Raw genomic sequence first — 25,977 nt, 5'->3', positions numbered from 1 at the left:
CATATGTTCATTAGAAGATCACTGAAAATAACACCAAGGTTCTCCAGCTGTTCTCCTAAGAAAGATTGAGGTTTCCATTTAGACTAGGGTATAATACTGGCAAAACATTATACAAGATTTTGTGAATTAAAATAGTGCAATTTTTTTTTAATTCTGATCAAGTTTTAAGTAGTCAAACCCCAAGTCCCTGACAGATAACATTTTCCATTGCATGTATGATTCTCATTAAATGTAAATGTTTGTCCTGAGACAGAAAAGGTTCATTTCAGACTTGTTTTCAGTTAGAACAGTGAAATCCCACAAACCTGGCCTGGTATACACATGCCCTTCTGCACTTCTCTCAGGCCTCTGGCCAGCATAACCACTTCCCATGTAACACTGCCGTTGGTTGCACTCTGCCTATTGGTGTATTGTAGCCAGAGGGGGAGGAGTTCATGGTTGTTACACTAGGATCTTATGGGCTTAGGACATACAGACAATCTGTTCCCCAATTCCACTGCCCTTCAGCAGGCCAAGCCCCCCATTTCAAATGGGGTTTTACTTGCATATTTTTGGTGCTGAGGAGCTGCCAGTGACTAAGAGGTACGGAATCATGCTACCGATATGTAGTCACCTTTCCTGCTGCCCAGCTTCTTAACTCCTATTTCTGTACAATCAATGCACCTACTTTTTTCTCTCTGCTGTGCAACACAGGGGAAGGAAGCAGAGATGTCTGTCAAGTGGCTAATACCCCCAATCCACAAAGAAAATTTTGAAAATTAATGTATGTACCCTACTTAACATGTACATTTTCTCCTTTCTCTTCCATGCGGATTACCATAATGCAAGCATAACCAGATGCTGTCTTTATAAACTGGCCTCTTCTATTCCGTGGTGCCACAATACAATCTTTCCCATCAAAACAGCCTAGTTTGATACATAGACTCATAGACGCTAGGACTGGAAGGGACCTCGAGAGGTCATCAAGTCCAGTCCCCTGCCCTCATGGCAGGACCAAATACTGTCTAGAAATCACCAGAAATACATAATCACCAGTTTAGCCAAAATCTAATATAAGACTGTAGTCTACTTCTATGACTTTACAAGATCTGTGCACAGGATGATTACATTCTCTTTTAAACCAAGCAAGGGTACTGCGAATGGAAAGGGCAAAATTATGTCCTGGTAAAGGCAGCGCTTTCATGGCATCTCCAGCCCTTCCGCCTGGTTAGCCCAAAGCTGTCTTTGGCCCAGGGTGTTGTTGATGGGATGCTGTTTATACCTCTGATCTCACGTTTGTATTATCTGTGCAAAAGGAAAGATTACTGAGGGGTTGACATTACTGCAAACGCTACTCTGAGTACCAACTATAGTATTTCTAGCGTGCCTATAACTGTAGTATCCAAGCGTAAGCACAAATTGTTAACTCTGGCTTGGTGCTAGTGAGACAAATGCTAAAAAGACACTCTAAACATAGTGGATCTCAGCTGGGAGCTATAGGGACAAAGATATGATCATGATGCCCACTGCCTATTGGACACCTAGTGGAGCTTAGCAAATTATTACCACTGCCATGAATTTACCAACTGTGCCAAAATTACCCCACATACATACAACTATGAGCAAGTGAGGGGAAAATACCTATAATTCCAGGATCAGGAACATCACTGCCATAATCCTGCCATCTACATCCCTGAGATCCACGAGAATTTAATCTTCCATTTCCATAGCTGACTGCACCCACAAATCACATACCTAGATCGAAGAGGACTAAGCCGCAGGTGTAACAATTTGCATATGCAAAGTTGTAGGCTTGTGTTTGAAAACAGGCTATAAATTGTCTTGCTATATAGAGTAAGAAGAACAGAGATTTTAAACTGCCCCATTGGCAGAAAGTGATAGAAAGCGCAGATGGTCTCCCAAATCTAGACGCTGTGTACACTTTCTTCTTGCTGCATGTAGCTCTAACATCCACAAGCATGGACTATAAATGAAATAACAGACGCAATCTAAAGTAGAGAGGAAAAGCCATCAACAGAGCATTAGAGAGTTAAGGCTTTTCAAGGGTTCCACCAGCTGGACTGAGATGGGAGATAGTTCTAAGCACTGCAGCATGGGAGGGACTGGCAGGTAGGCCCCTTATATATGTATACTTAGTTTGAACTTTCAGAGCCATGAGGAAGCCTGTGTGGCTTTGGCCGCTACTGATCTCTGCTTTCTGGACGGTCAGAGCTCGTCCAATGATGGATAATACTGGGAGTCCTTTACCATTTCAGTACAATTATAAAGTGAGCAAGGCAGCTTTGAGCATTGTTCAGTCTGTCAGAGTCTAAAGTGCAGTTATGAGCTAGAGATACAGTCGATACAACAGGATATACACCTATTTCTCAGCAGCACGAAGCTCTCAGGAACTAGCTGGCAGTGTCTTGTAAGGGTTCAGAATCCCTTTGGGGTCCAACATGGCCTTGACCTGCTGCATCAGAAGGACTGCCTCCTGTGGCTTACTGTATTGAATGTAATGCTTCTTCTTGAAGCCCAATCCATGCTCTGCACTGATACTGCCATTATACTGTGCAGTCCACTCATACACAAATGGCTCAATGGCATCCAGCAGGGAACGGCTGTAGGACTCAGCTGTGATGTTCAAGTGCAGGTTTCCATCTCCTGGAAGAAAGCATAATAGAGCTGGGTCTGAGATGGTTCTGACAGAGAAACAGAATGACCGTGCTATGAAAATTTCTCATTGGCTCTGCTGTGTAACAAAACAGCAGAGTCTGTGTTATGTCCTGAGACCAGCTGTCCATTAGGATTCTACAAACACTGGTTCCTCTCTTCAGACAGTTATGTGCTTGAATAACTCAGAATATTTCCTAGCTCTTGTGCTATCTCTAAGAAGTATAGTCTATCAGAAAGCCCTCACAATGTAGAGTAAAAATAACTTTCCATTTCCTGATTTTGTGCTTTTAGAATTTCAGCCATAATATTTCTTGTGGCAAAGATTTATATAAAGTTACTTCATTAGGACTGTGACATTTTAATTTACCGATACCACATGATTCAATCTCTTCCAATTATATTTTTGCAACCATTTAAATGTAGCTCATTAATAGAGTTGTTTTCATTTGGACTGCCTCTGAATAACGATCTTTGATTAACATCTAAATATCTATTGACTATTTGGGAGTCAAGATAAATCTGAAGTTTTTAGTGATTCGTGTTCACTTTGGAAGAAAAGAGCTCTCCCAAAAGGGACATGACTCTTGACATTAAGATGTAGAATTAAAAATAATAATTCTATTTGTTAAATCATAGAATCATAGAATATTAGGGTTGGAAGAGACCTCAGGAGGTCATCTAGTCCAATCCTCTGCTCAAAGCAGGACCAACACCAACTAAATCGTCAATATAGTCAAATGTGTACAAAAGACAACCTTTATTAAGCAACCTCCTGTTTAAAGACACTGCTATGAAATATCTTCAAATAGAGAGTGCTTAACACTGCTCCACTTCTAATGACAGCTCAGCTCTGTTAAGCAATCCATTTGTCTGTCTCCGGAGTCAAGTTTTACTACATAAATTTCAAAATATCCCTTTAAAAATTTCAAGTCCTTTTTTACTCAATTGCATTATTTTAATCACTTTTTTCTGGTGGTTAATGGCTCAGCCATAATTGGTTTACAAATATTGCTACTCCCTCTAACGAGGACAGTGGTTCCTACCAAACACTAACATTTATTATTTGACTGTGCAGATCAAACTTATTGCCCAATAAAATCTATCCAAAACACTGGATAAAGAGCTACAAGGCAACATCTCTTTGAATAACTTCTTATACTGTGCTACAGATTGTTAATGTTATGAAATCAATTTTTCCATTAGCATAGGGATCATGTCTGAAATTAATAGATTCCAACAAATCCTCACAGTTCCGACTAGAGCTATAGCTCTCAGTCAGCCAATACCATCTAGTTTCCATTTCTTATGAAGCTAAGCTACAAAAGGAAATCCGTAATGTTTCCCAACTCACCTAGATGGCCATAGCCAACCACATTCTTGGCAGTCTTGCCCAGTCGAGCCCTGGTATCAATCACAAGGTCATATAGTCTCTCCACAGGGAGTGAGAGGTCATATTTGTAAACACAGCCATCATGAGTTAGGGCCTCCGTGATCCGCTCCCTCAGAGACCACAACATCTGTAGTTCATTGGATCAAAAACAATGAAGTGGAGAGAGCAAATTAAAATAAATCAAATGCATCAGATTTCACTCTTCATGAAGTTTGAGGATGGGGGGCAGAGGGGCAGGGAACTGTTATCCAACTATATGAGCTACTGTGATGGCCTTACGTCCTCCCTTTGGATATGTATTATCTTACAGCTCTTGGAAATATCAATTTATATTTGTTTGGCGAATTGGCACCATCATATGGTGGAACTATGCATGAGGTCTCTAAATTCAGCAATTTCAGATAAAGCAGTACTGGTTAAAATAACTGACTTGCTCAGTACCCTGCTACTGCAGTCTTTGGTTCCCATGCACCTCAGTCCTGCCTTACCAGCACCCTGCTATCTGAGCCCCATACAAACCATCTCAGCCTTGACCCACAGCAGTCTCTGGCTCTAAATACAGGGCTCCAATCCAACTTTGAGTGTGTTTAAATCCTGTCTCAGAGAAAGGAGAAAACATATAATTTCATTTTCCTGGATGTTGTAGAATGGCTAATTTTCTGTCTAGAGTCAATACTCAGATCTCCTGCCAGTGCATTGGCTGTGAGGGAAGACTATGGAAGCATCTCCCCATAAACATCCAAAAAGCCACCTCACTGTCCTCTTTAAAACTCTCCACTGTCAACAAGGCAACAAAAAACCACAGTGGTCAGGCAACTGGTGTGCAATGACCACTGCTTATCACACTGACCAGGAGCATCTCACTGTTTCCTTGTACTCTCCTGTTGGTTTGCTGTATCTATCTGTTGTCTCTTGTCTTGTACTTAAATTGTAAACTCCTTGGGATGGCAGCATCTCTGTTATGTGCTGATACAGTGCTTGGCACAATAGGGCCCTAATATAGGACCCTAGGAGTTCCTGTAATGTAAATAATAATCATCTCAGCTCCATGCTAGTACCCAAAATTTGCTTCCCATACATGAGTGCAACATGCCGCTGAGACTGAGAGACAGGTGGTCCAGTCCAACGCAAGATCTTCCACTATACACACCACTGTAACATATTCCAAGGAACTGAGGGTCAGGGTGTAGTCCAGCAAGGCAAATCTTCTCACTTCTACAGAGGAATAGGGTTATTCTACCTCCATCACCTGTCAGCCTCTCTCTATCGTTTTGTTTTGCTGGATAAGAAAATGAGGAATTTCTCTACTACTTTGTGCTCAAGCAAAATTGCATGTCTAGAGAAAGACAATTCAGCACCTCCACATTAACACCATAAGAGAAGGCCATAAGGAAAATGTTGGTAGAACATTGCAAAACAGCCAAAAAAAATATTGGCATATGTTTCACCATATAAAGAAGCTACAAGTTTTCCTCCTGATGTCAAGTGACTTGAGAACTCCTAAGCCACAGAACAAACTGTTTAACCATTCATCAATATAAAGTACAAACCCAAATAGAGAATGATTCCATGAGTGTTTATGTTGGATGGTGAATCACCTTTATTTTCTTATCCTCTGTGGCCACAGTCCCATCAGTCACCAAACCAGAGGCCATGACATGTTCCAAGAAGTTGTTCAGCTTTTCTTCATCATGTACAGAATTGGAGCCTGATGTTTCAATTAAAATATAAAAGGGGTTTCCTGGAAACGAGAAAGGACAGAACAAGAGAACAGCCAGTAGCAGAAGATAGGGATTTAATTCAGATTATTAAAAGGTCATTTTGAGAATATTCTCTACAGTGACTCCTTTTGTATAAAGTAGAGGGCTGAGATAACTGATCTTCCCAACCTTCAGCATCCTTTCACCATTCCCTATAAGAATTCTGCTGGCCAAGGCAGGAGTGAAATAGCTGTGAATGCCTCCAGAGCTGGGATATGTGGGAAGACTCCCTCACGAACAGCTGCTCTGCACTCTGCATTGGCTAGACTGCAGCGAGCTCTAGACAGAGCACAATGGATGTTATGTCCCCGAGAGTTGGAAATTCTGCAAATATTTTTGATCTTGTCAAAGTATCTGCTTTGTGTTTGAGAGTGAGTGTTTCAGAGTGATACTTTCCATTTGTACGGAAATAACTCTGCCACAAGGCATACAGCTTATCTACTGCTTCCTTCCAGTTAACCAACGTAAATAAAGTCCAAAATTCTGGAAATTGCCCTTTCCTGCTGCATTTCACGTAGGTTCCCTCTGAGGAATCCCTCTCTGCTACTCTATAGCCTTGATGCTACATTAGATTCTCTATGCACTGCCCTTGTTTTAATCACTCTTTATTGTAGCAGCTGCTGTTGAGATGGGGCCAATAATTTCAAATAAAATTCCGCCTCCCCCATACAAAAAAATTATGTTTCACGTGATGTTTGTTTGAGTGTCTCAGGGGACTAAGCTGGGGAGATAGGGAAGTTTGCTCAGTGATAAAGTATGTTATAATGTTATTGGAATTTATTCACGTTATTTATTAGGTTGCTGCCTCCTTCCTACTCCAAGGGACTAGACACAGTCCCTATGAAAAGCTGTCTTTTTGCTATCTCTGGAGAGACCCCTCAATAATTGAACATACAGGTTGAACACTTCTCTTGTCCTAGGCAGGAGACTAGCTGCTCCATGGCAGGGTTGGTGTGCAGTGGTGGAACAGTGTGGGAAGTCCAGACATCAGTGAACCTGGATACTGGACTCCCTTCTCACCTTTGGAGAGACCTTTCTTTAGATCAGCTAAGTATTTAGCCCAGCATTCCCTACCTCCTCTCAAAAGAAATCCCCAGAAGATATTATGTCTTTTTCAACAGCACAATAAAACATCAAGATACTTGGGTTCATAGCACAGCCTTATACTCCAGAACACCTGTCTATGCACAGTACATTAATTCTAGTACCTGTCACTGGGTTGGACAGTTTGAGGTGGTTCTCAACCAATTTCATGCACTTGTCATCCATGAATTCGTATGCAGACAGGATCTCTCCCAGCATGCCTTTGCAGGTAGTGAAAGTTCCAAGAACCTGAGAGAAACTCTGACAACCTTTCCAAAGACAACAAACAGCACAGAGAAAATTAAAACTGCTAGCATACTAAAAAATACTGCCCCCTCAAAACAGTTTGTCCAGGGTCCAATAAATAATAATTAATGATGTGTGCTACACAGAACGCTGTTAGAAATGTTTGTGATGGCAAATGTTTAGCGTAGACCATGCAGGTGCAACTCTTACCAGACTGGTCTTTTTCATGCCAATAATTTTTAGAAAACAGGACATCTTGGATCCTATCAAGATGTTAAGGGCACCGTATCTCTATTCCTCACTTATCTGTCTGGGCCAGAAGGGTGGTGAGGCAAAATATAACCAGCACAGCTAAACACTGGGTCCCTTCCCTTCTCCACTTCTACTTAACATTTTTTACCTGTGAATGACATTTTGCCTGCCAGAGCTAAGCTAAAGCTCAAATGGCATGGTGACAGGAATACCACAGATAAGAGAGTTTTGCTAAATCCCAGTGACCACAAGTATTTTAATACACACCAAAAAACTCTCTCAAACATTTTGTTATTAGAAATAAAATCAAGTTGATGGTTTACAGCAGTTTACTGACTTGTACCTTCTCTCTCAATTCTCACTCTTTCCCGGCCTCTTCTGTCACTGGTTTCAGCAGTCAAATTATTAAAAACCAGCCCCCAGGATCACAGGGCAGCTTCATCTCCAATAATATATCCCAAATCAGTCTCTTGATCCTCTGATACTGTATGAACACCATTGCATATTGTTTCTGGTTACCAACACCACTGCTAGAGAATGAGAGAGGGACAGAGCCTACCTAAGAAAACCAGATTCACAGACTTGGGTTTCCGTGGACAGAGGATAGAGACAGCAGTAATGATCCCCAAAGTCCCCTCTGACCCAATGAAAAGCTGCTTCAGATCATAGCCAGTATTATCCTTCCGCAGAGAAGCCAAGCAGTTCAGAATGGAGCCATCAGCCAGGACCTGGCAGAGGACAAAGAAACAATACTGATAAACCCTTCATTACGCAAATACACACAGGTGATGAGCTGGTGTGAAGAGACAAGATGATAAGAAGCTGCAGCAAACCTCTCAAGAGAGCCCAGCACGGATACATCTGATCCACAAAAATGGTCTGCGGAATTCGCAGGGCTCTACCTCTCAGTGCTGCAATGTGGTTATATTATTTTTTCCTTTTCTAATTGTTGTCCCTCCTCACACTTTTTCCCTATCACTTCTTCCACATAGCCTTGGACAGGGAGAGCTTTCTCTCATCAACATGGTGCCCATTTTGCTCCACCAAATTCCTCTCTTCCTTAGTGGTACATGCTCTGCTCATGTGTAGCACGAAAAGCAAGGAACAGTTACACTAATAAGAACAGATTGTTTTTCATACCAATCAGTGATCTTTCTCCAATGGACATGATCAGCCACTGTACGTAGTTTTTAGCTTAGGACAGCTGATGGAACCAATGAAAGTAAAGTGCCAATTTTGAAACAGTGAGGGTAATTAATCATCAGAAGTAGTAAGTTCTCCATCATTTGAGCCCTTAAACCACGATTGGATGGGTTTGTAACAGATATGCTCTAGTTAAATATTACCTTGACTTTTTAGACACCTGAGAGATGAAAAAGACCACCTGGGTCATGTAATTCTTTCCCCCGCCAATACTGTTCTTTACAATAAACATACTAGTGAATTTTTCAGTCTATCTTTAAATGTTCCAAACACCAGGACTTTCAGAAGTAAGCAGACTATTTTACAGCCTAATAGAACTACAAGACATTCAGCCAAGACTTTTCTGTGTTTTAACTGAACTTCACTAATAGGCTGGTAGCACCACCTATTTTGCCAAACCTTAATAGTTCGCACTGACATTTTCCATGCACGGTGTCTGCCTCAGCCTTATATCATGGAATCATAGAAGATGAGGGTTGGAAGAGACCTCAGGAGGTCATCTAGTCCAATCCCCTGCTCAAAGCAGGACCAACACCAACTAAATCATCCCAACCAGGGCTTTGTCAAGCCAGGCCTTAAAAACCTCTAAAGATAGAGATTTCACCACTTCCCAAGGTAACCCTTTCCAGTGCTTCACCAGCCTCCTAGTGAAATAGTTTTTCCTAATATCCAACCTAGACCTCTCCCACTGCAAACTGAGACCACTGCTTCTTGTTCTGTCATCTGCCACCACTGAGAACAGCCTAGCTCCATCCTCTTAGAATTCCCCTTCAGGTAACTGAAGGCTGCTATCAAATCCCCCCTCACTCTTCTTTTCTGCAGACTAAATAACCCCAGTTCCCTCAGCCTCTCCTTGTAAGTCATGTGTCCCAGCCCCGTAATCATTTTTGCTGCCTTCTGCTGGATTCTCTCCAATTTGTCCACATCCTTTCTGTAACTGGGGGCCCAAAATTGGGTGCAATACTTGGACTGAACTGGCGGAAGTGATGGTCCCAGGCTAAAGGGATTTCTAGCCTGTGTATGAAAACCTAGGAAACCAAAGCTGCTAAGCAAAAGCAGCTTGTGCCTTAAGAATCTGCCAGCCTGTTTATCACTCAGGGTGAAAATTTGCCAATTCATATACTACTATCTATATGTTAAACTCAACTTTTTTGTTTTTGTTTATTTACTAGGTAATCTGCTTTGATCTGTTTGCTATCACTTAAAATCTATCTTTTGTAGTTAATAAACTTATTTTATGTTTTAATCCAAACCAGTGTGCATCTAAGGTGTCTTGGTTACCACAAGTGTGCATGGTGCTCTTCACATTGAGGGAGAGACGGACTGGGCATTAAACCCATATACTTGCCAGATTTGACCAGGGCAGGACGGTACTGCTCTGTGGTCCTAGGCTGGGAAGCTGGTGGTTAGAGAGCCTGCATGTAACTGCAGCTGGGTGTGTCCCTACCTGTATGAATGCTGGTGAAAGTGCAGGCTAGAGGGCTTTGCAGCTTGTCACAGCAGCTAAGTGTGAGAGGGAACCCAGGCTGCTGGGTCAGAGGGCTCAGTGGTACGCCAGTTCCAGGCAGCACCCCAGGGACAACCCATCACACAAGTAAACCTAAACTATCCCTGACAGGTGTTTGAAGGGTTTTAAGAACAGGAAGGACAATGATGGAGATTCCATAACCTCTCTTGGAAGCCTTTTCCAGTGCTTAACTACTCTTAGAGAAGAGGAAAAACTTTCTAACTCCAACCTAAGGATATGTCTACAGTACGAAATTAATTCAAACTTATTCTATTCGAATTTTCAGAAGCGATTTTATACATTCGGTGTTGTGTGTCCCCACTAAAGTGCCTGAATTCGGCAGAGTGCATCCACAGTACCAAGGCTAGCATCGAATGTCAGAGTGGTGCACTGTGGGAAGCTATCCCACAGTTCCCACAGTCCCTGCCGCCCATTGGAATTGTGGGTTAAGCTCCCAGTGCATGATGGGGCAAAAACATTCTTGTGGGTGTTTTTGGGTCTGTGCTGTCACTTGTTCCTCCCTCCGGGAAAGCTACGGCAGATACCATACTGTCAGCAGACAATGCAGTATGGTGCACCGCCTGTCTCCTGGTACTATGAATCCACCTCGCATATCTTCTCGTCTTTCTATCTACTCTTTTATCTAACCATTTCCCGCCTTTTTTCAGCTACTGTGAACCGAGCAGAACAGCTTCTGCTGCAAACTCTGCTCTCCCGTTCTTGCATTGCTAGCTAATTTTTCCATGTTGTCTGTCCCGGGCTCGCGTGCAAGCTACCGAAGCCAACAATTCCCTGCCGTTTTTTGGCCATCATGAACTGAGCTGCACAGCTTCCGCTGCTTTTTCCATGTTGTTGGCCCTGGGCTCCTGTGGAAGCTACAGACAACAACAATTCCCCGCCGTTTTTCGGCCATCGTGAACTGAGCTGCAGCTTCCGCTGCAAACTCTGCTCTCCCACTCTTGCAGCTCTAGCGAGCTTCCTGACTCCGTGAAAGCTACAGAAGACAACTATTTGCCACCTTTTATCGGCCATCTTGAACTGAACAGCTCTCCTACACTTCGCGCCCTTTTTCCAGGATTACCCCTGCAGGCACCATAGTGCGGCAAGCACGGAGCCCACTCAGATCTCCGCTGCAGTTTTGACCATTGTAAATACCTCATGCATTATCCAGCAGTATGTGCAGTACCTGCAAAACGGGGCGACGAAGCGATGACAGTGCGATTACCATACTGATGAGGACATGGACACAGATGTTACTAGAAGCACGGCATGTGGCGATTGGGAGATCATGGTGGCGTTGGGCCAGGTGCATACTGTGGAACGCCAATTCTGGGCCCAGGAAACAAGCACAGACTGGTGGGACCACATAGTGTTGCAGGTCTGGGATGATTCCCAGTGGCTGAGAAACTTTTGTATGTGTAGGGCCACTTTCATGGAACTTTGTGACTTGCTGTTCCCTGCCCTGAAGCGCAGAGACATCAAAATGAGAGCAGCCCTCACAGTTGAGAAGTGGGTGGCCACAGCACTGTGGAAGCTTGCAATGCCTGACAGCTACTGGTCAGTCGGGAATCAGTTTGGAGTGGGCAAATCTACTGTGGGGGCTGCTGTGCTGCAAGTAGCCAATGCAATCATTGACCAGCTGCTATCAAGGGTAGCGACTTTGGAAAATGTGCAGACCACTGTGGGTGGTTTTAATGCACTGGGGTTTCCTAACTGCAGAGGGGCGATGGATGGAACACATATCCCTATCTTGGCCCCGGCACAACAGGGTGGCCAATACATAAACCGCAAGGGGTACTTTTCCATGGTGCTGCAAGCACTGGTGGATCACAAGGGACATTTCACTGACATCAACATGGGATGGCCGGGAAAGGTGCATGATGCTCACATCTTCAGGAACTCTGCTCTGTTTGAACAACTTACTTCCCAGACCAGAAAATTAGTGTTGGGGATGTTGAAATGCCTATAGTTATCCTCAGGGACCCAGCCTACCCCTTAATGCCATGGCTCATGAAGCCGTACACAGGCACCCTGGACAGTAGTAAGGAGCAGTTCAACTATAGGCTGAGCAAGTGCAGAATGGTGATAGAATGTGCTTTTGGACGTTTGAAAGCGCACTGGTGCAGTTTACTAACTCTGTTAGATCTCAGCACAACCAATATTTCAATTGTAATTGCTGCTTGTTGTGGCTCCACAATATCTGTGAGAGTAAGGGGGAGACGTTTATAGCAAGGTGGGAGGTTGAGGCAACTCGCCTGGCGGCCAATTTCACACAGCCAGACAACAGGGTGATTAGAAGAGCACAGCAGGACATGCTGCGCATCAGATAAGCTTTGAAAGCCAGTTTCATGACTGGCCAGGGCACGGTGTGACAGTTGTGTTTGTTTCTCTTGAAGTTACTCGCCCCCTATATAAATATATGAAAGGAAATCAAGTCAAAATTGTTTTAAAACTGTTCTTTATTATTTGTTGCACAACACATTGAGAGAAATCAGAACGTAGACTGGGGGATGGGCGGGGGGTATTGGGTTAGGGGGGTGGAGGAAGGAGGGAAGGACATGTCCAGAAACCAAATCAAAAGTTTGCATATGCCAGCTTTCTGCTGCTTGGGCGATCCTCTGGGGTTGAGTGTGTGGGTCCCCGCAGCCTCCCCCGCTGTGTTCTTGGGCATCTGGGTGAGGAGGCTATGGAACCTGAGGAGGAGGAAGGTCATACATAGGCTGCAGCGGCAGTCTGTGGTCTTGTTGCCTTTCCTGCATTAGATCCACCATACAATGGAGCATGTCAGTTTGCTCCCCCATGAGCTTGACCACAGCGTCTTGCCTGCTCACATCGTGTGCGTCCCTCCTCTCTTCATATTCCTGTACTGCTTTACAGGATTCTGCAATTTTTTGCCTCCATGTATTCAGCTGGGCCCTATCAGTGCGGGAGGACTGCACGAGCTTGGTGGACATGTCGTCCCGAGTTTGTTTTTTTCACCTTCTAATCTGGACCAGCCTCTGGGATGAAGTAGATAGGGGCCTCATTGAAACATTTGCACCTGCGGGAGGAGAAAAGAGGAGGGTAGTATTTTAAAAAGATATAGTTCAGAGAACAAAGGGGACACTTTGGTGTGAGTAAGCCATCACATGGCCAGGCAACAGAATTCAGCTTGCAGGCAGCCTAGGGGTACACGGGGTTCTGCTTCTTCTACATTCATTTCAATGCTTTCAAACTGCTGGGCCCTCTTTCCCATAGCAAGCAATGCCTGGTGGGTTTGCCACATAAAAGGAGGGACTGCAGGCTCCCTGGGATGATCGCTTCACACAACACCCCTCCCCCACCCCCGCACCCACTGCGTGGCTCCGATGAGGCTCTGAGCAGGGATGAGCCCTTTAAACTAAATGTGAACAGACCAGCGAGGCTGCATTTCCCCCCTACCCCCCACCGCGTGGCTCCGATCAGGTTCCCACTCACCTGAAGTACCTTCTCCAGGGTCATGGTCCGGGAGCCCATCTTAGGAGTGGGGGGGGGGCTACTGGCTTCTGTGTTAAGAATAGTTCCTGGCTAGGGGGGAAAATGCATTCTCCACTTGCCGCCTGTGCACTGTCCTCCTCCTCCTCCTCTTCGTCCTCCAATGACTCTTCCTCCTCGCTCTGTGCAACTCCCCCCTTGCAGGTGTCCACGGACAGTGGTGGGGTAGCGGTGGTGTCACCCTCCATAATTGCATGCAGCTCACGGTAGAAGAGGAATGTATGGGGCTGTGACACAGAGCGACCGTTCGCCTCCCTGGATTTTTGGTACACTTGCCTGAGCGCCTTGATTTTTGTACGACACTGTTCTGTGTCCCTGGAGCAGCCTCTTTCAGTCATGGCCCTGGAGACTTTAGTGTACGTATTTGCATTCTTTTTTTCGAATGTAGTTCTGCCGTAACAGACTCGTCTCCCCAACATGCAATGAGATCCAGTGCCTCTCGTTTGGAGCAGGCTGGAGCTCGACTGCGAATCCAGGACTGTGTGATCTCTTGTGATGGTGGACTCTGCATGATCGCCTGTGACGGTGGACTGTGCTGACGGTCACCTGTGCTGATGGTGACCAAATAGGAAATGAAATTCAAAAGCTCCCAGGGGGTTTTCTGCCACCTGGCTAGTGCAACGGAGTTAAAGAGTGTTGTCCAGAGTGGTCACAAGGGAGCATTCTGGGATCGCTCCTGGAGGCCAATAATGTCAAATTGTGTCCACAATACCTTTAACCCGGGATTGCGACCTCAATTTAAGTGCTACTCCACTTGCCGAGGTGGAGTACAGAAATCGGATTAAAGAGCCCTTTAAATCAAAAAACCCAGTTTGGTCGTGTGGACAGAATCACTTTTTTTATTTTTTCAAATTAACGTGGCTAATTCTGAAATAACAGGCTAGTGTAGACCAGGCCTAAATCTGAAACACCCATTACTTCTTGTCCTCCCTTCAGTGGACATGGGGAATTGACCACAGTCCCCTTTATAACAGCTCTTTATATACTGGAAGACTTATCAGGTCCCCCTCTCGGCCTTTAATTCTCAAGACTAAACATGCCCAGTTTTTTTTAACCTTTTCTCATAGTCTGGGTTATCTAAACCTTTTATCATTTTTGTTGCTCTCCTCTGGACCAGTGTTCTCTCTAATTTTTTAGATCCATGTGAAGAATGAATTTTGTTATGTGCACCAATATGGAGGTGATGTGTGAGGAACTTACAGGGAACTTAGCTCTGGACTATCTCCAATTTATCCACATCTCTCTCAAAGTGTAGGCCTACAACTGGACACACACTACTCCAGCTGAGGCCTCATCAGTGCTGAATAGAGCAGGACAACTATTTCCCCTGTCTTACACACCACACTCCTGTTAATACACCCTAGAATTACATTAGCCTTTTTCACAACTGCATCACACTATTATCTCGTATGCAATTAGTGGTCCACTATAACCCCTGATTCTATTCAGCAGTACTACCACCTAGCTAGTTATGCCCTATTTTGTAGTTGTGCATTTGATTTTTCCTTCCTAAGTGTAGAACTTTGTATTTCTCTTTATTAAACTTCATCTTGTTGATTACTGACCAATTCTCTAATTTATCAAGGTTATTTTGAATTTTAATCCCACCCTTCAAAGTGCTTCCAACCCCTCCCAGCTTGGTATCAGAGAGGTAGCTGTGTTAGTCTGGATCAGTAAAAGCAGCAAAGAGTCCTGTGGCACCTTACAGACTAACAGATGTATTGGAGCATGAGCTTTCGTGGGTGAATACCCACTTCGTCAGATGCATGGATACAGGATGGAAGGAAGTTCAGATACAGAAAGCAGCTACAAGACATTCATCTTACCACTTCCAGTCCCAGAACTGTCCCTCGGAGAGAGCCGTACCTCAACAGCCTCAGGCCTCCTGCATTTGTTGCCACATTACCACCAATGTGGCAGCTGCCCTTGGCTCCAAGGTCAAGTGGCATGATGAAGTCCAGCTCCTCAAGATACTGGTTCAGGTTCTCTAAAATACAGCCAGCCTGGCAAACAAGGATTCCTGAAACACAAGAATCAAGCTACAATTTGACACACAGAAATGGTCTCCTAAAGATGCAGGACAACTGTAAGTAACTAGGACCACCCCTTTCTCCAACACTTCTAGCCTGATGGTACAATTCAAATCCAAAACAATTCTTCTCATGACTCTATCTCCCTCTGTAGCAGGGTGGTTATCCACTTCTGCCCTGCGAGGCTTGAAACAGCCCAAGAGAGGGCTGTGGCTGGGGCAAGAAGCCTGGGCTGATTGGGGGAAAGTAGGCTCAACTGGGGCCATGCCTCAATGAGGCCCAGCTGACCCCTATAAAAGGCTGAGAGCCAGAGGCCCAGGCAGTCTCTCTCTGTCTGTAGAGGGAGAAGGGCCTGGCTGCAAGGTGCTAAGCGGGGAATCCAGATTGGAGCAGGGCTGGGGAAAGGCCAAGGGAGCTAGGAAGCTCTGGTCTAGGAAAGCCCCAGGCCGCAGTCCTGATGAGGCCCATTAGGTACTGGGTTGCAGGGGGCAGACCATGGGTAGGCAGAGGCAGCTGGTCCGAACCCCCCTTGCCTGTGATGAGTGGCTTATACTGCAGTCTGCTCCACAATTTGAACAGGGGCTAGATGGAGACTGGGCAGTAGCCAAGACTGAGGCGAAGTGGGGATAGTGGGTGGGGGTTTCCCTGGGAGGGGAGATGCAGACTGTTGGGGTATTTCCAGGGGGCAGCACCCAGTTAAAGGCGCCCAGGGGTCCTGTGAGGGACATGGGGGCTAAATGACAGGCAGGACACCTGGCCTGCAGAGGGTGCTCCAATGACTGGTGAGCTAATTCCCAAGACAACCAGCAGGAGGTGCCGCAGGGGTGAGTCTGCATCGCTACACCCTCCTACTGAAGTCTATGGAAATTCTGACACTGACTTCAAGAGGAGAAAGCCCTGGATTGGTATCTGGAACACAGGGGTACCAAATATTTCTCTCCCTTTAATTTTCCCTTACTTCAACTTTTTAAGAACTTAAATGTTCAAATCAACAAGAGATTTTCTCATTCCCCATGTCCAACCACATATGCATACTTTTTCCATTTCTCTCCTCCACAAATGCCAGTGCAGACTGGCCATAAACCTGGCAGATCCTTTCTTCAATACCACTGTGATTTATGTCCTACCCTTTACTATCAGATCCAGATAGTATCCCATCTGGATTTCTTAAACAGATACTGAGATGAGTGCAGGTACTCCTCTCCCTTCCCCTAGTCTCCATGTACTATCAGAAACAATATCAGAAGAATCCTGGATTCAGGAAGCCCCTGCTGCCTCCTCGAGGTGGTGCTGCTGGTTTGAATCCCTGCTGATACTATACTAAGCACCTCTCAGAAGGAGGGTAGCTTTCACAGGATTAAAAGATGAGCCCTTTTACATTAGAAGAAATATATTTACCAGACACACTGTTGAAGCTGATGACCTGGTTCATCAGAGCTGTGGAGATGATAATCTCATCAAAGACAGGAACGCTGCCCCCTACAAGGCCAGTGTTACCTCCCTGGGGGTTTACTGCCAACTTCCTTTTGTTACAATACCTGAAAGGGAACACATTGTTCAGCAATCACACTGCTCAGAGCCATGTCCCACTTCCCTTCTTCATGCCTCTGGGAGATTTGTTCTCACATGCAGTTGGATGAATTGGGTATCCTCATTAAAGCAAATTGTTTCAGTCCTAAAAGCTGAATTTGAGATGAATGGTCGGTTTCAGATAGAGAGTGAGAAAGCACAAATCCTGCTGATGCCAATAGGCCTTGGATAAAGGAATATAAATGCAGGACCATCCCCTTTTTTGTAGTTTGTTGTACAATACAATATTTTTACCCCAAACAGCAGTCAACTCCTTTTAGAAACTAATTGTTCATGTGGCTACCTTTGTTAGCACATCTTTATCACACCGCTGTGTGTTCTTTCCACCTTATTGCATGGGATTTTGGTTTTGCTGAGGCTCCCGGATCCCTCAACACAGCGGTGTGTGGGAGCTCCAGGGCCCCCTGCCTGTGGGACTGAGCAGCAGCAGGGAGATCCCCCAGTGCTAGGCAACTGCAGCATCTGTCGGCCACCCGCTGGGCAACTACAGGGAGTTCCCCCGCTGCCTGCCATTGCTGGGCAGCTGCAGGGAGGTCCCCTGCCGTGCAAAATGGTTGGGCAGCTGCGGGGTCCACCGGCCACCCACCACAGTTGGGCAGCTGTGGGTTCCCCCACCAGGGTGAGGGCTGGGAGCTGTGGGGGCAGGGCTGGCTGGGAGCTCCAGCCCCAGGTTAGAAAATGTCACAAAGGCCTATGGAAGTCACGGAATCCGTGACTTCTGTGAGCTCATTGTAGCCTTATTTATAGAGCACTATGGATGTGTGTGGGGCATCTTACAGAATAAGTGAAAAGGCAGGTCTCTGCTCCACAGAGTTTACAATTTAATTCCAAAATTGCAGTCTAAGTTAATTCTCTGCTTAGACCTCATACACATGAACAGGGTGGAGGATTAAGGAAGGACTAAGAACAGAAGGCCAATTCAGGCCCTTAGAGGGAATACAAGATACTATCAGGAACAGCTGCTGACTAGCAAGGGGCCTTCAAGAAGGTAAAGTGCCACAATCAGTTCTTACAGAGCTGTGACGCATCTCAGGATAAGGACTATCTAGTTATGTAAAAATATTTTTAGTTTCTCTTGTTGTAACTAATGCACTTTAAAAATCTCCTCGAAAACCTTTTAGAACTAGGAAAATATGCTGTTCTTTTGTTGCTGAACCAAGAGACATCCTGAATCCTGCAAGTTCTAGTTGTATTAAGTGTACAAAGCTGCAGTGTACTAGGAAATATTTCATAAATGCAGACCTTGATGGTAGAAGGTTTTAGGATAACTTTACACTTTGCTGTAACATACCTGGTATTGGGTTCATACACTGTTGTAAAATGGGATCAACCTTTAATTGTCTGAACCACCAAGTGGTAAGCCTGTGTACTGCTGCTAAATTAGGGCTCAATTCTATACCCAGTGACACAGAGAGGAGTATTGTCATTGACTTCAATGGATACAGGATCAAACCTTCAGGTTTAGGAGCTCTTTGAAGCTGGCATCAGGCCAAAGGTTTCTCTTTTAGGATTTATTTTGAATCTCTTATTTTATTTTCCTTTTGTTCTCCTAATCTCCTTTTTCCCCTTTAGCTATTTTTCTCCTTCAGCCTGAGCCTGTTGTGACCTTCTGAGGGTTGTCCTTTTCTGCAGCTGGCACTGTTTCCAATTAGGTCAGTTCAGTGGAGCAGAGAAATCACTAATGATGAGACGTTGCCCCCTACACACACACCCACACACTACTACTAAGGATTTTCTAATCAGGGCCACAGGTGTGTGGATCTGAGGAGCCAGCTGTTTCCCATTTGGCATTTATAACATTTGTTAGTTGTTCTCAGTGATCATATTGCTAGTTAGGAACTCATTCCTTTCTCTAACCACCTGAAAGCTCTCTTGGTCTAGCTTTCATAGTTAGACTGGATTTGCTCATTCCATGCACATTCCTTGGTTTCTTGATTAAATCTGGTAGCAATATCAAATGATATGAGAAAGTTGTTGGAGTAGAGCAAAGACAGAATTCAGAGATGGCAAAACAGAAGCACTAAATAGCAAAGATCAGTTAAAAAGATGTAAATTACCTGAGAATCTCAGATATCTCTGCTGCTGTCCGTGGCCTCAGTAACATCTTACTGCAGCCTGCAATGAAAGCAAGGTATGGTAAAATCAATCTGAAGCAAAGGTTGTGGTCAAAAAGAAAAACCCAGCATCTTTTGGTATTTCGGACACTAGTGGCAACAGAACATGTCAGGGTCATCTGCACCATGAGCTTCAATTATGAGGTGAGGTTACTTGTTCCCTGGTTTAGCAGCACAGGGAAAATCATGGAAGAAACACGTTCCTGCAATGCTCCAATAGTAACCAAGCTCAGGGTACATCTACACCAAGGCTTGGCAAACCTATCAGAAGCGGTGTGACAAGTTTTCATTTATTCATTCTAATTTAAGGTTTTGTGTGCCAGTAATACATTTTAATGTTTTAAGAAGGTCTCTTTCTATAAGTCTATAATATATAACTAAACTATTGTTGTATGTAAAGTAAATAAGGTTTTTAAAATGTTTAAGAAGCTTCGTTTAAAATTAAATTAAAATGCAGAGCCACCCAGACCACTGGCCAAGACCCGGGCAGTGTGAGTGCCACTGAAAATCAGCTCACGTGCCGCCTTTGGCACATGTGCCACAGGTTGCCTATCCCTGGTCTACACTACCTGCCGGATTGGTGGGTACCGATCGATCTATCGGAGATCAATTTATCGCATGTAGTGTAGAGGTGATAAATGGATCCCTGATCACCCTCCTGTTGACTGTTGAACTCCAGCTCGGCGAGAGGCAGAAGCAAAGTTGATGGGGGAGTGGCGGCATAGGCGGCAGGTTTGTATAATTTTTGGTGGTGCCCAAAATGGTGGTGCCTCCCCGCTCTCGCCCTGTAAGCCGATATAAAATGAAGCTACAACGCATAGGCACCACAAGATTACAAGGGTCAATTAAAAGTGGAAAGTCAGAAGCAGCACTTGTCTGCTTCAATATACAGTATTATATTTTGTGCACCTGTTGTGAAGAAGTGTGAATATTCTTAATGTTTTCTCTGAATACTGTGTGGGTGCCTCAGTTTCCCCTGCAAGGTGCCAACTGAAGGTGTTGGGGACAAAGAGATCACGTGGCCTCCTTGTCCAGAAGAGACACAAAGGCCAGAGGAGGGAGTGTCAGTTTGGAGCTGGCTGGGGAAATGGGGAGAGGCCCAGAACTTGGGTCTAGGCTCCCCACCCCCCAAAATGGACCTGACTGAGGGGTCCTGTTTTCTGCACCTACAAGCTCTGTTTTAGACCATGTTCCTGTCATCTAATAAGTTTTCTGTTTTACCGGCTGGCTGAGAGTCACGTCTGACTGCAGAGTTGGGGTGCAGGGACCTCTGGTTGCCCCAGGACCTCCCTAGGCAGACTCGCTGTGGAAAGCGCAAGGTGTGGAAGGGCATGCTGAATGCTCTGAGGTTAGACCCAGGAAGGTGTAAGCTTCTTGCTCTGGAGACAGTCTGCTCAGAGAGAGGAGGCTCCCCCAGGGTCCTGACTGGCTTTGTATGGAATAGTTCCAGAGCATCCCAGCATCCCCTTCCACGCCATGCGCTTCCCAGAAGTCCGCACAGGCACTGACACTCCCTTCTCTGGCCTTTGTCTCTTTTCCAGGCATTAGGAGGCCACCTGATCTCTTTGTTCTCCAACATCTTCAGTTGGCACCTTGCAGGAGAGCGGCCCAGGCCATCAGTTGCCTGGAGACAGGGTTTTGGCCATTCTCTGTGCAGATGGCATCACACTGGCCCTCTAGGGCTCTACAACAATCACGCTCCCATATCCCACTATCTAGATCCTTGAGAAATGCATAGGGGAAACTGAGGAACCCACACAGTATTCAGAGAAAACAGTAAGAACATTCCCACTGTATACGACTAGTTATATACTTTAAAGGGTGTAAAATAATCAAGTATTGTGCTAAACACAATGATACTCCAAACTGACCACCATATTTAAGTTGCATGTTTTTCCCCTCAAGTGAGGGCTCTGGAGTGGGGCTGGGGATGAGGGGTTCACACTGCAGGAGGATGCTCAGGGTTGGGGTGCTGGGGGCGCAGGCTCTGGGGTAGAGCAGAGCTGGGGATAAGGAACTTGGGGTGCAGACAGGCTGCCCCAGGGCTAGGGCCAGAGAGGATTCCTCTCCCCCAACTGGCAGCAGCAAGCTCCAGGGGAGGGACCCCTCCTCTTCCCTCCCCCCCCCACCCCCCCGGCAGCACTCTCACTCTGCACCACAGTCACTGCACATGCTCCCAGGGACTCTCTCAGGTCCAGAAAGCCCCCACTCCTCCCCTATGATGGATAACGGGTGGGGGGGAGGGTTGCCATCACGTGGGCCTCCCCTGCTGCTGCCCCTCACTATAGCCTCACTGGGGATGGGGCTGCCCCTTGCCCAGCATGGGGCAGGAGTTGAGAACTGCAGGGTGGTGCTAGGTGGGGGCAAGGTCTCACAAAATTCACCCAAGCCCCAGCTGCTCAGGTCTAGGAAGCTCCCCTCCCCCATCTCCCCTGTGGTGGGTGGGTGGGTGCTGGGGGAGGGAGGAGAACTGCCTTCACATGCAGCTTCCTTCCTCCCCTGCTGCAGCCTGCTGCCCCTCACCCTAGCCGACTGAGAATGGGGCTGCCCCTTGCCCAGCACTGGGCAGGAGTGGGGGCTGCAGGGGGGAGGGGGTGGATCACAGGGTCAAACCTCACCGAAGCCCCAGCAGCTGCTCAGGTGAGTGAGGTCCACCCCAGATGTCCATCTCCTGGCCGGAAGTCCCCTTGGCGTCTCCTCCAGGTGGGTGCCAGGGGACAGGACAGAGGGCTCCCAAGCAGGCGTGTGCTTCCTCCCCCTTCCTCTCTCCCCTTCCCCCTCCTGAGCTATTCCAACAGTCTGCTGGCCGCTGCTCTCTATAGCCTTAGGCAGAAGCAGCGGCAGGCAGCTGGCAGCACAAGCAAGGGAGAGAGGCACGGGCTGTTTTTTTTCAGGCAGGGAAGCTCCAAGGCGGGGGCGGGGCCCGCTCCAGGCAGGGCCAGGGGAGAAACCCAGCTCCAAATATGGGTGAAGCACAGCCCCCAGCCTTGAATATTCCTGGTGCTCGGGCACCTCGAGCCCATGTAACCTGCCGCTCCGAGCGGCGGCCATCAATTCTGCGCCACGAGGACGTGAAGTTAGTGATTCTAAGTCGATCTAAGATACGTCGACTTCAGCTACCCTATTCTCATAGCTGAAGTTGCCTATCTTAGATCGACGACCCCACCCCCTCCCCGACCGAGTGTAGACCAGGCCTTAGTGATCAGAAATGACATGGATGGGCTGCAAATGAGCAGTGTCCTATAATAACAGTAATAATACTGAGCTCCTATATAGTGCTTTTTATCTATAGCTCCCCAAGCACTTTACTAAAAAGGTAAATATCTTTATTCTCATTTTACAATTAGAGTATGTTGCTATGGTGAGGACAAGAGATGGTCAGAAAAATAAGACATTAAATGGCAATAGTTTTGGCAAATAGCAGCTCTCATGTGGCTGGAATTTTTCCCACAGAACTTGGATAACTGGCCAGATGTAATAATGGATGACTTTCACTTCTCCCTGAAGTACTGTACACATAGAAAAAGCAGGGCAACAAACTAGGTAAATCGTTGGTAGGGCCCTACCAAATTCACGGCTATCAAAAACACATCACAGGCCATGAAGTCTGATCTTGTGTGTGTTTTTACTCTAAACCAGGGGTCTCCAAAGTGGTGCCTGCGGGTGCCATGCATCTAAATGTGCCCGCGTCCTGGCTAGGGGTCGAGCATCCGCCGAAACCCCGCCGAATTTCTGCAGCATTTCGGCAGTGATGCCTCTCGATGACGTCACTTGTCGGCTGCAAGTGACACCATCGAGAGGCGTTGCCGCCGAAACGCAGCAGAAATTCAGCAGTGACGCCTCTCATCGATGCCACTTGCCGCCGACAAGTGACATCATTGAGAGGCGTCACCACCGAAACGCTGCAGAAATTCGGCGGTGATGCCTCTCAACAACGCCACTTGCTGCCGACAAGTGAAGTCATCGAGAGGCGTCACCGCTGAAACGCCACAGAAATTCGGCGGCATTTCAGCGGATGCTCCACCATCGCCATGGTCTTTCGTCTGGCACCCGCCAGACGAAAAGGTTGGGGACCACTGCTCTATACTATACAGATTTCACAGGGGGGAGACCAGTGTTTCTCAAATTGGGGGTTCCTGACCCAAAAGGGAGTTGCTGGGGGTTGGAAGGTTATTTTGGGGGTGGGAGGTGTCACAGTATTGCCACCTTTACTTCTGTGCTGCCTTCAGAGCTGGGTGGCCGCAGAGTGGCAGCTGTTGACTGGATGCCCAACTCTGAAGGCAGTGCCCTACTAGCAGCAGTGCAGAAGTAAGAGTGGCAATACCATACCATGCCACCCTTCTGTGCTGCAGCCTTCAGAGCTGGGAGGCCAGAGAGTGGTGGCTGCTGACTGAGGGCTCAGCGCTGCAGGCAGCAGAGCAGAAGGGTGACAATACCATACCATGCCATCCTTACTTCTGTGCTGCTGCTGATGGCAGCTCTGCCTTCAGAGTTGGCAGCAGCCGCCACTCTTCAGCTGCCCAGCTCTGAAGGCAGCGCTGCCACCAGCAGCAGCACAGAAGTAAGGGTAGCAATACCACAACACCCCCTACAATAATCTTGCAGTACCCCCCCTCCAACTCCTTTTTGGGTCAAGATGCCTACAATTACAACACTGTGAAATTTTAGATTAAAATAGCTGAAATCATGAAATTTATTATTTTAAAAATCCTATGACCATGAAATTGACCAAAATGGATCATGAATTTGCTAGGGCCGTAATCATTGGTCTTCTCCACAGAAGCAAATCTTAAATTCCTAAATTAGCTCTGCTCAGTCCGGCGTTCTGCTTCACTGACTTGGCATTGGCAACCATGGAAAACTATGCCATTTTCCATGCTAAGAGAATAAATAAGTGGAGAGAAGAGAACTCCAATAACAATCATCTTCTCAAAAATAAATCCGCTGTGTTGAAGACTGAAGAATCATACTCTACTGTAAGGTATTTTAACACCTTGTTCTAAATACTCACTGGGTCAGTGAGTTTAATGATGATACAAGGCAAGTATTTTATAGAGCTCTCACAAATATACAGGGATCCAATAGCTCCATCTTTAGGATAATCAAAGAAAGATTTGACAATTTGAATATTTTAAACAAACACTCTTATTCTTAAGGTAGATATGATACTCTAAAAGAATCAATTAAAACATAATTGACTGCTTAGTGGATGAATTTCACTATAAAATGAACCATTTCAAAAGCAAGGTAAAACTTTGGGTATATGTAAACAAAAACATAATTTAACAGTTAACCAAGAGCTGATTAGGAAATATTTTTTGTTCCAGTGAAAAATTCTGACAAAATTGAGAGTTTTGACCAAAAAAAAATTCATAGGAAAGTATTTTTTGAATGAAAAATTTCCACCAGTTCTAATAACCAAACCTGATTTTGTAGGATTTGTATAAATAAGCAGCAGCACAAACTTGGCACCGGAGTTGATGTTTTTGCCTGCAGATTTTTCAATATAGGGCTCAGTGGAATAGATGGCTATAAAACTATTAGAATAAACTCTTAAAGGTTGAGTATATCCAATAGTTTTATTAAAAAGGGAAGCAGGTTTTTGGAAAGAAAATAAATACAAGAAAGACTTTGCTATTTTTTATAGCTGCTATTATATACTGCTAATCATAGGTAAAAGGGGGTAGGGTGTGTCAAAATGTTAAAACACCTACCTCGGACTGACTGCAGCCAGTCCACATTGAACAGTCTCAATTCATCTGGGTCTGTGATGACTCTGCCAGGTATAAGGTGCTCAAAAAAGGCTATATCACTATCAGAAACATGAGAGAAAGGCAGCCTCTTCACACCATACTGCTCACTAGTCAGCATCACTTCCTTGGGGCTGCTGGAAGTTGTAGAGAGAGCTCGCTTGCCCAGCAGACTGGTGCCTGATAAGATGGATGGCCTGGACATTGGTATCCTGTATAGCTCTGCTAGTTTCTTCTGCTTACGTGTCCACTGAGCAGTAGCACTGGTCCACACTGCCAAGGGTTTCTTATGGCCGTTCATCTGCCATCTTGGTAGGGTCCAACAGCACCAAACCAAACGAAGCTGGACGAGAGAGGAAACTGTCATGGTTCCCTGAAATGCAAACAGAGGATTAACACCCAGTTTCGATTCTTCCTGCTGCTCTCCATGTCCCGTATGCATAAAAAAACTAGATTTTTCAACTAACTGACTTGCTACTGTTCTTTATGGAGGCAGAACTACAGGGGAAACCTAGCTCTTGTAGGGAGTAAAAGGTCATTCTTATTTGCAGATAGGAGAGTTTCAGGATCATCATTATATTATTGTACACAGTCAACCCATCTCATATCTAGGAAAATCCAGACTGAAGTAGGATCATATATGGGAAGCAGAGGGAAACTAAAGCTTCTAGTATTTGTTAGGATATAGATATTCAAGCATGTCTGGCCTTTACTTTAAGAATTTAGGTGTATTCTTATCACTTAGCTAGTTATAGAGATATAAAGAAAGAATCAATATAATAGTCTATCTGTGTAAGGGCCTTCTCTCACTGTGACAGTCTGTGGGCCTGTTTAGGTCATACTGAAATAAGGCAATCTGGGGCTGTTAGAAGGTGAGCCGAACT

The 25,977-nt window shown here is 45.6% G+C and overlaps 1 protein-coding gene across 1 annotated transcript; it reads right to left on the bottom strand.

Moving 5' to 3' along the window:
• Nucleotides 1-1,409: 1,409 nt before the first annotated feature.
• Nucleotides 1,410-25,460, bottom strand: LOC127057087 (D-2-hydroxyglutarate dehydrogenase, mitochondrial-like). Its single transcript, XM_050965750.1, has 9 exons — nt 25,058-25,460; nt 19,287-19,344; nt 17,038-17,177; nt 15,436-15,629; nt 7,946-8,114; nt 7,014-7,157; nt 5,644-5,786; nt 4,007-4,172; nt 1,410-2,643 (listed from the first exon to the last, which is right to left on the bottom strand). Exons 1-9 carry the CDS (start codon nt 25,458-25,460, stop codon nt 2,384-2,386), a joined length of 1,677 nt encoding a protein of 558 aa, XP_050821707.1. The 3' UTR covers nt 1,410-2,383.
• Nucleotides 25,461-25,977: the final 517 nt, after the last annotated feature.

The sequence above is a fragment of the Gopherus flavomarginatus genome, chromosome 8 (assembly GCF_025201925.1).
Source record: "Gopherus flavomarginatus isolate rGopFla2 chromosome 8, rGopFla2.mat.asm, whole genome shotgun sequence".
NCBI lineage: Eukaryota > Metazoa > Chordata > Testudines > Testudinidae > Gopherus > Gopherus flavomarginatus.
Note: the sequence above shows the minus strand (reverse complement) of the source record. Positions and strands in the feature narration are given on the sequence as shown.